Source organism: Schizosaccharomyces octosporus (assembly GCF_000150505.1).
Source record: "Schizosaccharomyces octosporus yFS286 unplaced genomic scaffold supercont6.1, whole genome shotgun sequence".
In the NCBI taxonomy this organism is placed as follows: Eukaryota; Fungi; Ascomycota; class Schizosaccharomycetes; order Schizosaccharomycetales; family Schizosaccharomycetaceae; genus Schizosaccharomyces; species Schizosaccharomyces octosporus.
The window spans coordinates 3,277,209-3,289,538 of record NW_013185619.1 but is presented as its reverse complement, the minus strand read 5'-3'; the positions used below and the strand labels follow the sequence as shown (position 1 = coordinate 3,289,538).

Below are 12,330 nucleotides of genomic sequence, written 5' to 3'. Positions count from 1 at the left end.
TAATCGATCTATAACCAAGCATTTATCTCCTTTTAAATAGTAAAATTTTTTTCTTTTATTTGAGATATAGAATTAAAATCTTCCTCTTTCCTAAAAACTCTGAAGATCAAAATCCCGAATATATATGGTTTCTGAAGTGTTCGTTGCGGTACTGTAGTAAACAAAGGAATTCAAAGACATTTGAGAAAAAAGTATGGAATAATGGTTGTTTTTACGGAAGGAGAATTCATTTTCTTTATTTTTTATTACCTACTCTTTTTTCCTTTTAAATATTTATTTGTTTTGAACTGTTGGATTATCAATTGAGTTGAATCGTTCATTGCTTGGTTGTCTGGTAACTTTCTATACTACTTAACAAAGTAGTAGCATAATTTTCTTTGATACAGATCAAAGTACTTTTACGTGTGAAAATTGATAGTGTACCGACAAGAGAAAAATGATCGGAAACAGTCTTAAAAAGTAGTAGCCTCCTGTCATCTCTAGTCTAAATTACGAAATTCTAAAAAGTCTACTGTTCTCGTCTCAAATATTTATCCCATACTAACCATTTTATTCCTCAAAATGAATTATTCCAAACTGTTAATAAAATCACTTTTAATTATTTTTAGTTTGTGGAAGCAGGAGCAGTTTCTTCCTTTTCGCCGGTAGCTGCTGCAGTCTCACCTTCAGGCTTGGGTTGTTCATTTGACTTCTCAGTCTCGTTGGTATCTTCAGACTTCTTTGGTACTTCACTACCTTGAGGCTCTTCTTGCTTCTCTTGGCCATCCTGCTTTTCTTGGCTTTCCTGCTTCTTGGATTCCTTGGCGGATCCCCTGGTAGTTCTTCCTCTCTTGGGACCACGCTTCTGAGATTGCTCACGATCCATCATCTTGAAGGCGTCGAAGCGTCTACGCTTATTGCCAGGCTTAGGGGGATCATTTCGATGTTGCTCGGCCTTCATATCCACGTATTCCTTCTTGGACATGACAGTTAATTCTGTTTCATTGTGTTTTAAGGGAGATCCCTTGACCTTTTCCAAAAATTCTTTAGCAATTTCGGGAGTTTTGAATTCCACGAAAACACTTCCCTTGAATTTGTTATCCTCATCACGGCGCAAACGAAGGGAAGCAATTTCACCACCTTCTTGTTGGAAGAAGTTTTCCAAGGCAATTTGAGTATCCTCTTGTTCCTCACCGAAGCCCTTAGCATATACACTGCTTTCCATGGAACGTTGTATAGCAGAAGGGTCGGGGCGGACAATAGGAACCTTACGACGAACCTTTTCACCGGCTTCATCGACTTCAAGCAATTCTGGGCTCTTGCGTAAAGCAGCGACAACGGCTTCTAAAGGCTGATAACGACGCATACGTTTGAAGGAAGCAATTGTTTCGATAGGGACCCAACCGTCATTTTTTTGAGAAACAGTCCACAAGAATTTGTCACGAGGTAAATTGGAGTCAGAGAAATAAAATTCTACATCTTCGTTAGTTTCAAATTCTTTATATCTTCGAAAAATTTACTGAGAACATGTTTGTAAAAAAGTACTTACCGACTTGCTTCAAAACACCATTTTCATCAAAAGACTCAACTTTTTCAGAAACATTTTCAGTAGGCTTTGCGACAGCCTCTTGAGGTGCCTGGTTCTCTACGGGAGCAGTTTGAACTTGTTCTTTCTGTTCTTCAGACATGATGGCTATGACTGAATTTAACAATTGAATTTGGTAAAGAAATGTTTTAGAAAGTTCATTCTTGCTGGTCCTAGCGTAAACCCTACCCTACTCAAGACGTAAACAAATGCTCCATAAAAATATAAAATTGAGTAAAAATCAATAAAAATACATTGCAATTAATAAAACAGAAATTATGTGTTTTAAGAACATCAGGAAAAGTTAGTTTCGGACGTGACAAGCCTACAGAGAAGAATGAGGCTAATAGCAAAAAGCAAGGTCTACAGGTTTTAAAATGCAAGAAACCCATTTGTAGAACTTTTTATATATCTTTGAAAAATTCCTTTTGCTTAATTTTATGATAACACGTACTTGAACACCTTTTTTAGTGTTATAAATAGCTTCTGCATGTTGATGTGCATGGAATTTTTTAATTTTTATTTTATATACTTAAAAATCCAAAGCAAAGCTACATTCATTAAACTAATAATCTTAAAAACTTCTTTTATTTCTTTTAATAAGACATCTTGCCTATAAATCCACTACTCATATTGCGAACCGAAATTTCTACTTTCAAACGTAACTTATCACAACAGAATAATTAATTGTTCAACGCAAACGGATACTATTTAGAGGGGTTCTAGTTTGGATTTTCTGATATAAATGACTTCAATTTCGGATGTATAATTGACGGTTTAGAATTCCTTATTGTATACGATACGAACTTCGCTTTTAGTACGGTTTTGTTAAAGAATCTGCCAGTTTTTATTAATAAAAAATCAATTGAGCATTATTAATTTTATATTTCAATTTATTAGAGACGGAAAGCTTAGGTTACCCACTTTATTTATTCAGACATGATCTTCTTATTATGCTCCGTGTTTGGCATAGCCATCTCAATATTCTTTGTTTTTTATATCCATGATGCATATTTAGCTATGAAATTTCAAAGCTTCGTTGACCAACAGAAAGAACAAATGCGTTCTAATTCAAAAAAGCGGATTGACCCTAATTCTTTATTCATGGCTACTGATTTATCCAAGAGTGTTGAAGATAACTGCCGACTAGACTATGAGTATCAAGTTGCATACTACTTGTATACGGGTGTTGACAGAAGTTTAAACAAAAACAACGGCCGTCCCTCAAAAACCTTCGTCTTCCTTCATGGGTTGGGAGGTCAAATGGCTCAGTTTGAAGGACTATTTAACTTTATTCCAAATGAATATTCGGTATTTTCTTTAGATTATTGTGGATGCGGACTGTCGAAGCGAGCCTTCAATTCCCACATAGGACGATCGGCTCATGAATTAACAACAAATGGTTTGACTAATGTAGTTGAAAAGTTCATTGAAAAGCATATATTTCCTTCCGACTCCATTGTACTCGTCGGGCACTCCATGGGTGCAAGCATAGCTACCCGGTTAGCCAAACGATTGGGAGAAAAATGCGAGGCTCTCGTTCTACTTTCTCCAAAAAATAAGTTTAAAAAAGGAGAGCTTGAGTTGATCCAAAGAGTCCAGAAGATTCCAACTCCTGTTTTCAGCCTTTACCGACTTTTCGACCGTTGTAAGGGCCTCAGAAGTCCGTCCGTAAACCGATGCTTTTCTAACGAAGCTACGCCGTCTCAGCGTGCGCAGCTTTGGATTTGGAACCGCGAGAGTGATACTTTTATATGGAAGATGATGCTGATGGGCATTGAAAGCGTCTTCACGCCTTCATTTGTTTTCCCTTCGGTACCTACTTTAGTTATAACAGGAGATGAGGTATGTTTTATTAAGTAATTGGCAACTTTACTAACCCAATACCACGTCTTAGGATTCTCTATCTCCTCCTTCTGAAAAAGAACTTTATCAAGACTTACAAAAGAATATTTCCTTTGAAGTTGTTGCAGCAGGGCATTGCGTACTAGTGGAAAACCACACGAGGTAAGAGACGATTGATTTCTCAGGCTTTATTTCTAATAAGAAAAATAGATATATCAGATAATGCGCAGTTTTCTACAACTTTCAAATTAGTCTATCCGTTATGACAGATCCAAGTTTGCGTAGATAAGGCATGATTTACGCTGTAATAAATAACTTTCTATGAATTAAATGTATATGTCACTATCCTCTTATATTTTAGTTAAGCATGTACAAAAAGAACGGTCTTATTTTTACGTAAACAAAAGATGGAACTAAAAAGTATCTATACATGAGAGCATCAGCATCTAAAATCATAAAATTAGAATGATCGACTCGAGACAGGAGTGAATCACCAAGGTAAATGTCCGGTATAGTACTTTGAATTTCTTGAAGGACAATACTGAATTAAAGGAATTAGTTCAGGACACGTTATGAGATAAGAATGTTGTCTTCGATAAGGATTACGTTCTTTTCTTTTTCCCACCAGTAAAGCATTTTCACAAGCGTAAGGATCTTCAGTGAAAGGGAGAAGAGCGTTCTTTTTCTCTGCTTCATAACTTGCTTGGGGGACTCCGCCTTCTGGGTCTATACCAACGAAGTCAAATTGATCGCTCGGAAAACGAATGGCCTCCCTATGTAAATTTAGAAACCTTTCTCTCTTAAACTCAAAGGAGACAACTGTTATTTTCTTTGGATAATGTCCTGTGACTTCACGAAACCTAGCAATTGAGAAGAGCACATTTTCAAGACTATCTCGAGCAAATTCTTCAGTGGTCCTACGCGACAGTAACAGAGGATCATCATTAAGGGATTTGGAAAGTAAGTAATAAGATTGCGCTTCTGAATATGGACCAGCATTTGGACGAGTTTGTCCTCCAGAAAAGACTAATAGCGAAGACTCATCTTGCTCAAGCAGCTCCAAACCTTTATAGATATGGCTTGCGAATACTTTCCCTTCACCTTTTTGGTAAGGTTCCAAGATCCATTCGCTATCTTCTTGTCCTTTCGAAGACCCTCCCAGCCAGACGGCGTGACCAGCAATGATTATTAAGTGGTTTAAGTTGCTTAAAGGATCAGGTCCCATCAACGACACAGGTGTGAAGCACTGGGAAGAAGTTGGCTTTATTGTTTTGAATGTCATAATTAGGGTAGCAAGTATGAATAAGGATACATAGAAGATTAATCCAGTTCGAGATTTAGGGGAAAAGTAACGCCAAATCCACGACGGAGAAGGGTTTTGATTTGCGTAGAAAGGAAGGTGGATAGTTAGCCGCCGATTCAACATAAGGATTTGGTTAAAGACCAACCTTTGTTGTGGACTCTTAAAGTAGGTGTTTTTATTGTTTTGGGTGTTTCTTACAGGAAGATTTAGATAGTGCTACCACCACACTAAGTGAAAGAGCGAAGGAGAAAGTAACAACGCAACTCTCGGTAACAAATTTATCCAAAAGCGATGTAAGCAAGTCTTGGGTATAAACACACAACTATTGAGCATTTATTGAAGAAGAGATTCAATTTATAGTTAAAAAATTAAACCAAAAGTACAACAGTGGATGCTACCATTACTAGTCTGGTTCCGATTGAACAACGGCAATAGCATAGGCAGAGTCTATAAAGCTCATAGTCAGATCAAAGACTGTACATAATTTGAACCTTACCGTAAATAATAAGTAACTGAGACGCTTCATAAGTCACTCGAATCAATTTAGAAGAACCGAGTGAGGAATATGACTTGCAGGTTTGGATGACGTTGCAAACAAAATGTACAAAGTCTGGTAAAGATTGAGAAACAACAGAATCTCGAGTTTTACTTAAATCTTGTAAGATAAATTTATCTTTTGAGTAGATGCTGAAGTCTTTCTTCAAAGAATTCCTTACATTTGGGCGTTCAGTTTGAGGGATCTTAAACAGCGATGAATCTTGTAATCGCAGTAAATAAACACTATCTACTTGTTGTTTTCTTGCCAATTGATCAATCCTAGATGAGATACTCTCAATTGTTGCATTCTTGTCCCTTTCCATTTGACTTTGGTAAAAGAAAGCTACGCGTCTGCGCGTATTTGGGTAGATGCAGACTGAAAAGTAGTTGGATGAAACTCGCTTGCATAGATTGAACGGGAGAAAATAAATATGCGATAGTAACAATTGATAAAAATAAAAATATCTGTGTATTTATATATGGATATATGCGTGGTAAATGCTATCCGAATTGTTCCTAGATGCTTTTTCCTAGAACCACATTGTATTCTTCTTTTCCCATGTAGTACAAATCTTTAGAATGCAACAAACGTCGTCCAAAAGGAATTGATTGACATTACTCTTTGATGTTGCTGTAGGTATTCTTCTTTTAACGGTTGATTCGTTCACACGATTATTTACCATACCTCTACTCTATTTATTTTTCGTGCTATTGTTCTTTTACGCCTCTTACAAATACTCTTGTGAATATAACCAAAAGCGCTAGTACCTTTTCTCTAAAAAAAAGAAAGCTAATTCCATTCAGTACATAACTCATGAAATTGTTCAATTCTTACGAGCCAGCCATAGGTTTTAAGCGATAACCAGTCTTTCCTATGAGGAAAGGAAACGCTTACCAGAAATAGGGACCTTTGCTTTCGCGTGATAGAAACTTAATGCGTGATCTTAAATTGGATGGGGCGGTCTGTTACTCACCACGGGTTTTGGTAATATCCTACCGAAATCATAAATGAAGTCGAATGCGGCGGTGCTCCACTAAAGAAGTTGAAACGAAAGTTTGTAGGATTGAATATGCGAAGGATTCAGCCTGATAAGCTCTCTTTTGTGAGTAAAGAGTTGGCAAAACATTAACCAGCACATTTTTTGCCGTCGTTCCTTCAATCTTGTCCGGCCGTTCAATTGTTTGGTCCTTCCTGATCGCAAAGTTTGCTACTCTTATTACGAATATTTACCGCAAACATCGCGGAAGATGGTGCAATTCAATTGACTTTGTTCATAACGAGGTAACATGTCGAAGTGATTGACTTAGGTTGACCATATTCTGTTACCTAACGCCCAAGAAGCTTCTGAAATAACGTCGTTATTGGGATCACCCAATTCTGGGGAGGATGGATTGCTAGTTGTTACCTGTCATCTGAGGGTACAATGAATGTATATACACGCTAGTTCGGCTCGAATTCATTTGATCCATCATCCACATTCAGTATTTTCAAACTACAATTTATCCAAAGCTATATCAGTTTGTTTTTGTGCAAACATTCATTCTTTTTATCAGTTGGTTTTATTTAATCTCGTTATTATATTGATCTGTGAAGAACCTACACGTTTGAAGAAGTAAAAAAAAGTTATTACGGTGTGCATATTTATTCCCTGAATTGAGCAGTTTTCCATTGAAGATAAGGTATTTTTGTTTATAAAATCTTTTAAGCTTTGGAAGCTTTAAGAATCACTTGTCTTTTTCCTGTTTTGGTTTGTTACAGACGACGAAACAGATTCTCGGAGCTTAAGCTTCATTGTATTTGTGAATGGATTAACTACAGAAAAACTAAAAAACTTAGTTTGTTTTTCACTTAATTTCCTTTTCGTTTTTAAGGTTTCTGCCGTCTATCTTCCTTAAAATACTATCGCCTCCGAATTGTTGAATAGAGCAATTTCAAAAGAGTGGGATACACATCTAATATATCGTTTTACTGTATGCAAAATATGAATGATGATCTAGTAAAACTCGATGATGCTGGCCGTCATCGAGTAAATACGATATGCTCAACATTTTCAGATTCGTCTATACAAGAACGAAAAGTCGCTTTAAGTCATTTATTAAATCACTGCTGTCCTTCTCTATTATCCTTTGCTTCTAGTACTTTAGATACCCTTGTTCGCCTCGATTTCATATCCCTTCTTCCTCCCGAAATCTCTTTCCGTATTTTGACCTTTTTAGATGCTCGTAGCTTATGCCATGCAGCTCAGGTATGTAAGCAATGGAAGGAACTTGCCGATGATGACATTATATGGCATCGAATGTGTGAACAGCATATCAATCGAAAGTGTGAAAAATGTGGTTGGGGTTTACCTTTGTTAGAACGAAAGTTACTTTATGCAACGAAGGCATCCATACAAAAACGTTATGATAGTCTTACGAAACGCTCACGCTCAGATAACGATTCTTTTACCAGTGCTAGAAAGCGCTTGCGCACCGAACCTGCTCCTATTATTGATTCATCTGCAGCCCTGGAAAAACATAATGCTTTACCCGAGTGCACAGAAAAAGCGTTTTCACCTCCTTTAAGAACACGACCTTGGAAGGAAGTATACGCTGAACGGTGTCGGATTGAATGCAACTGGCGCCATGGTCGATGTCGTCAAGTTGTAATTAATGCACATAATGATGGAGTTATGTGTCTTCAGCTTCAGAGAAATGTTTTGGCCAGTGGAAGTTATGACGCCACTGTTTGTCTTTGGGACCTTTCAACATTTCGTCAAATTGGTTTACTAAAAGGACATAGCGGGGGCGTTTCCTGTTTACAATTTGATAAATGTAAACTTATTAGTGGATCTATGGATAAAACTATAAAAATTTGGAACTACCGTACTGGCGAATGCATTTCTACTTTACACGGTCACACTGATACCGTTCTATCCTTATCTTTTGATTCCACCCTGTTAGTTTCCGGTAGTGCCGACCACACCGTTAAACTTTGGCATTTTTCTGGAGGAAAACGTATTACTTTAAGAGGCCATACGGGGCCAGTGAATTCGGTGCGAATTCATCGCGACTTAGGCCTTGTTCTTTCAGCTTCTGATGATTGCTCTATAAAGGTGTGGTCCTTAGAAACAAACATGTGTTTATATACTTTTAATGCTCATATTGGTCCTGTACAAAGCTTATCTGTCATTGGTAACCGATTGTTCTCATGTGCATTAGATGGTACAATTAAACAGTGGGATATAGAAAAGTGGAAATGCGTTCATACGTTGTTTGGACACATAGAGGGTGTTTGGGAGATTGCGGCAGATCAGTTACGTCTTGTCTCAGGTGCACATGATGGTGCGGTCAAAGTTTGGGAAGCTTGTCAGTGTGTTCAAACATTAAAAAGTGATTCTGGACCGGTAACTTCTGTAGCTCTGGGGGATTGCGAAGTGATTAGCGGTTCGGAAGATGGAAAAATCCACCTTTGGTTATTCAATAATCTGAGCGACGAAGGTAAGGATTCGAAATTGTCTCCTTTTGTCGTTAACAAGGCGGCTGATTCTATTGTCCGCACTCCCACAGCGATAATCCAGACTGTGCCTGATGAGTATAATGGTTATTCTATATCTGAAGTACCCGCTAATGGTGTTGGTCTGTAACAAAAAGTTAGGTTTTTGAAAAAAGTTAAAAAATTTGCTTAAAAACAACCCACCATGTTACTGTAAAGGCTGGCTCTCTTTTGTTGGATGTTTATGCGAGCTTCTGCGATTTGCAGGCGTGTCGTTTGGTTACCGATTAATTACGTTCCTAATCTATTTTATATATCTTCGTTCATTTGTGGCTCTAAGAATAGTTATTATACTAACTTTAAGCCTTTAATTGTTGTCTATGTTAATGTTGCTTGGCTCTTCGACAATTTACTATTTATTTGGAAGAGTTCAATATGCTGTTTATCAATTATAATTACGTTTGCTTTGTTTTGTTTTTCTCTTTGCGAAGGCTAGGAGAATCGTTGTATTTTATTTGCATTTCTTAATATTTTATAGAAATCTATTTAGCTTTAAAAAATATGCGATGATTGTAAGTAACTGGGAATCATATCCTTGTAGAAATTAAGTAGCATCTATGAAAAAGAATAATCAGCATCTATGTTATAAGTTTTATTTATTACTAAATTGAGATTCAGTGGTTTGCAAGCATCTCATAAAATCAAGTTATTTACTGTTTCTTATTGTTTGAGAACTTTTAATTTTTTTAATCTATGTAAAAATTTAGTATTGTAGTATGTCTTGCCAATCGTTATTTTTCAAGAAAATTTGGATAACTTGTTTCTTGACATTTAAACTATACTAAGTATCAAAAACAAAAAAGGAAAAGGAAAAAGAAAAAATTCTTAAGGGTGTGGCAAGTACACGTTTGATCTGATTGTTTTTTGTTTCTCTAAAAATCTGCTTTGTTTCATCATTGGAAAGCGTTTAAAACCCGCGTTGAGCAATTGATAATTATTATGAGTGTGCAACCTAGCTCCCTTGCAGCAATTGTAAGTTGTTGATCTGTAATACTGATTTTTACTTTAATACGTCGTATTATTTGTCTAACTAACTTTCTATACTTAGTCATGTACTATATTTGAAGACTTGCTTCGGGATTACACTCATGAATTAACTCAAAAGATTCATAGGATGAGTAAACTTGCCTTACAAAAATGTGAGAGATGTAATACCTATTGTCGACAGCATTGTACCAAGCCAGGCTTCGATATTTATGCAAACAATGTCCAAACACCGTCTAGTATACCTTACTATCAATGTCTTTCTTGTCGGCGTGAAATAGCTGCTTCTCGATATGCGGCACATATGGAGAAATGCAAAGGTCGCTCGCTTTCATCGGCTACGTCTTATGCTAGTCTTCTTGAAGGAGACAGTGCCAATGATGATGAATAAATGAACTTTTATGATGAAAATGACTACTGTTACTAGTTGATGTAAAGTACGACCGCTTTAGACACAAGAAAGGCGAAAGAAGAAGACGTAACAGTTATAAGATTTTGTATGCCTAGTTGTTCTTACGTTCAATAAGTTTCTTTGTCTTGTGCATAAAACTCTTGTGAATATTTGTTTCACCAATGAATCAAAAGGTTAAAGACCAAAATGTTAATGATGAAAACCGACAGTTTTTTATTAAATTGGACTAGCAATAATTAAGAAACATAAAAAAGAAAAAGGAAGAAAGAAGAGAGTGAAGAAGGTAACTAACGTAGTTTGAATCTATAGGAATTTTGTCGTTAAATGTTTCATTCTTTTAAGCGAGAATAAAAGAGAAAGAAAAAAAAAAAAAAAGTAGTAATACAGCCAACAAATAAGTGATAATAAATAGTTTCAAAAGCTGTAAATATAGCAGCAGTCAGTTTTCACTTTCACTTTAATAAAAAAACTTCAAAAAAAATGAAAGAAATAAAGAAATACGGGATAAAAAGGTTCCTGGTTTGTGTTTCATTGGTTAATAATGTTTTAGCAGGAGGCAGTTAATTTCGGGTTATTCTTTTTGCTCCTCTGTTGATACCATTTGAGGAAAATGGATGAGGCCAAGGTATGCAAGGCTAAATGTCGTTTGAAAAGCTGTCCCTCAGAACTTAGAGTCACAATTACTACAGAAAAAGATAATTGTGACACATACATACATTGTTCAATAGAGATGGAAATCATCTCTTTGCCGTCTATAAGTTTTGTCCAAACGATCAAACCATCGTCGCAAAAGACGCAAGCGTCAAAGTCATAAATATACGGTTTAGCGACAACAATCATTCCTTTAAATCGAATATGACGTGGAATATCAAGCGCTACGCCTTGGTCTTTGCAAAGATCCTTTAGGAGATGGTTACCTTCATCACGGCCTCTTTCTTCGTCTAAGAAGACACAGAGCTGTTTAAACCCATCTAAGGTTTGCACAAATAAATATAAATTTTTCTCCAACCAAGTGTGTTTTTGGAGCAATTTACAGATTCTTGATAAGTGCATTGGATATCGCATAAGATGTTGCAGTGGAATAAGTAATCGATTTCCACAAATAGTAAATGGAGAAGCAGCTTTTTCAATTTCATAAACTCCAGCCAAATTTATTGTGTACATTTGATAAACATCACGAAACACTTGTAGATATTTTGAAAGAAGCAATACTGGTGATTTGGTAACCATCATTTCATTATACAAAAGTCCATGAAATCGTATAAGTGTTTTAACGCATGTGCAAATCCCTACTGCTTCTTGGCTCATGTTTTTGCTCTTGATGGGAAGTATAATTTCCTAAACAAAAACAGTGTTAGTTCAACTTGCGCCTTGGTAGAAACAGTTTTCATTACGTTATAAATTCTTCTTAGTTCCAATACGTATTTCAGCTCACTGCTTGTCAATTCTTTCAAAACACTCGCATATTCTGTTTGTGGTGATTTTACGCTTCTCGTTTCAACAAGAGCCAAAGGGCCTGTTTCCTTTTGTAGATTAGCCTTTTTTAATTCTTTTTGAAATATTTTTCCTCGTGTTAACGAGCGAAAAATACGCATTCCTTCCAAGAATGCCATCTTGCACTAAATGGGAACGACACAACCTTTCCCCAGCAGCTACCAAATATTACTGTTTAGGGAGTTACCTTCAAGCACCGTAAATGCCAGTTCTTGCTAGATTTACAATATATGGAGCATTAATAATATTCATGGGAATTCAAGAGATTACTTACCAAAATATCAACTATTCTTTCTATTTGTTTCTAACACTATTTGTATCACTGAAATGTCCCTAGTGAAACTTCCAATGAAAAAGTTATAGGAAAGAACAAATGGAAACGATAAGACAGAATAAAAAGAAATAAAGTAGTTCACAACAGCATATTCTTAATTCCATGAAATCTTCTCGTTCTTGAATTCATCAAAACCAAGATAGGTCAGATGTTGCCAGGCATCCATAATAACCATATTCGGTATATTTTAGGGAAGTAAAAAAAATCAAAGAAAAACATTTTCCTGATTGAATCCTCATTTGGCCACTTTTAATATACAATTTCTCATTTTTTATCTGCGACGTAGAAGTTATAGTAGATTCCTCGTTTTGCCTTTCCTGAA

At 36.2% G+C, this 12,330-nt stretch overlaps 7 protein-coding genes across 7 annotated transcripts; 3 read left to right on the top strand and 4 right to left on the bottom strand.

Annotated features, from left to right (window-relative positions):
- Positions 1–533: 533 nt before the first annotated feature.
- SOCG_02293 (uncharacterized protein) lies at positions 534–1,748 on the bottom strand. The gene is made up of 2 exons (XM_013160786.1): positions 1,529–1,748; positions 534–1,452 (listed from the first exon to the last, which is right to left on the bottom strand). Exons 1-2 carry the CDS (start codon positions 1,665–1,667, stop codon positions 605–607), a joined length of 987 nt encoding a protein of 328 aa, XP_013016240.1. The 5' UTR covers positions 1,668–1,748; the 3' UTR covers positions 534–604.
- A 457-nt stretch (positions 1,749–2,205) lies between these two features.
- On the top strand, positions 2,206–4,590 carry SOCG_02292 (carboxylic ester hydrolase activity). Its single transcript, XM_013160785.1, has 3 exons — positions 2,206–3,409; positions 3,462–3,571; positions 3,620–4,590. Exons 1-3 carry the CDS (start codon positions 2,504–2,506, stop codon positions 3,630–3,632), a joined length of 1,029 nt encoding a protein of 342 aa, XP_013016239.1. The 5' UTR covers positions 2,206–2,503; the 3' UTR covers positions 3,633–4,590.
- Positions 3,900–4,835, bottom strand: SOCG_02291 (uncharacterized protein; the record flags this gene model as incomplete). Its single annotated transcript, XM_013160784.1, has 1 exon — positions 3,900–4,835. One exon carries the CDS (start codon positions 4,833–4,835, stop codon positions 3,900–3,902), a length of 936 nt encoding a protein of 311 aa, XP_013016238.1.
- Positions 4,836–5,115: 280 nt separating this feature from the next.
- SOCG_02290 (uncharacterized protein) lies at positions 5,116–5,572 on the bottom strand (the record flags this gene model as incomplete). Its single annotated transcript, XM_013160783.1, has 2 exons — positions 5,116–5,159; positions 5,209–5,572. 2 exons carry the CDS (start codon positions 5,570–5,572, stop codon positions 5,116–5,118), a joined length of 408 nt encoding a protein of 135 aa, XP_013016237.1.
- Positions 5,573–5,752: 180 nt separating this feature from the next.
- SOCG_02289 (F-box/WD repeat protein Pof1) lies at positions 5,753–9,310 on the top strand. Its single transcript, XM_013160782.1, has one exon. The coding sequence runs from the start codon at positions 7,223–7,225 to the stop codon at positions 8,873–8,875; it is 1,653 nt and encodes a 550-aa protein (XP_013016236.1). The 5' UTR covers positions 5,753–7,222; the 3' UTR covers positions 8,876–9,310.
- A 94-nt stretch (positions 9,311–9,404) lies between these two features.
- On the top strand, positions 9,405–10,499 carry SOCG_02288 (SAGA complex subunit Sgf11). The gene is made up of 2 exons (XM_013160781.1): positions 9,405–9,756; positions 9,833–10,499. Exons 1-2 carry the CDS (start codon positions 9,724–9,726, stop codon positions 10,157–10,159), a joined length of 360 nt encoding a protein of 119 aa, XP_013016235.1. The 5' UTR covers positions 9,405–9,723; the 3' UTR covers positions 10,160–10,499.
- Positions 10,354–11,871, bottom strand: SOCG_02287 (rho guanine nucleotide exchange factor). The gene is made up of 2 exons (XM_013160780.1): positions 11,575–11,871; positions 10,354–11,518 (listed from the first exon to the last, which is right to left on the bottom strand). Exons 1-2 carry the CDS (start codon positions 11,791–11,793, stop codon positions 10,727–10,729), a joined length of 1,011 nt encoding a protein of 336 aa, XP_013016234.1. The 5' UTR covers positions 11,794–11,871; the 3' UTR covers positions 10,354–10,726.
- Between the last annotated feature and the right edge of the window lie 459 nt (positions 11,872–12,330).

Coding starts and splice junctions, on each gene's coding strand:
- SOCG_02293 (XM_013160786.1), bottom strand. CDS start 1,667: ATGTCTGAAGAACAGAAAGAACAAGTTCAAACTGCTCCCGTAGAGAAC. Junction 1,453..1,528: donor TGGTGTTTTGAAGCAAGTCG/GTAAGTACTTTT, acceptor ACGAAGATGTAG/AATTTTATTTCTCTGACTCC.
- SOCG_02287 (XM_013160780.1), bottom strand. CDS start 11,793: ATGGCATTCTTGGAAGGAATGCGTATTTTTCGCTCGTTAACACGAGGA. Junction 11,519..11,574: donor AACTAAGAAGAATTTATAAC/GTAATGAAAACT, acceptor GTTTTTGTTTAG/GAAATTATACTTCCCATCAA.
- SOCG_02289 (XM_013160782.1), top strand. CDS start 7,223: ATGCAAAATATGAATGATGATCTAGTAAAACTCGATGATGCTGGCCGT.
- SOCG_02292 (XM_013160785.1), top strand. CDS start 2,504: ATGATCTTCTTATTATGCTCCGTGTTTGGCATAGCCATCTCAATATTC. Junction 3,410..3,461: donor TAGTTATAACAGGAGATGAG/GTATGTTTTATT, acceptor ACCACGTCTTAG/GATTCTCTATCTCCTCCTTC.
- SOCG_02288 (XM_013160781.1), top strand. CDS start 9,724: ATGAGTGTGCAACCTAGCTCCCTTGCAGCAATT. Junction 9,757..9,832: donor CTAGCTCCCTTGCAGCAATT/GTAAGTTGTTGA, acceptor TTCTATACTTAG/TCATGTACTATATTTGAAGA.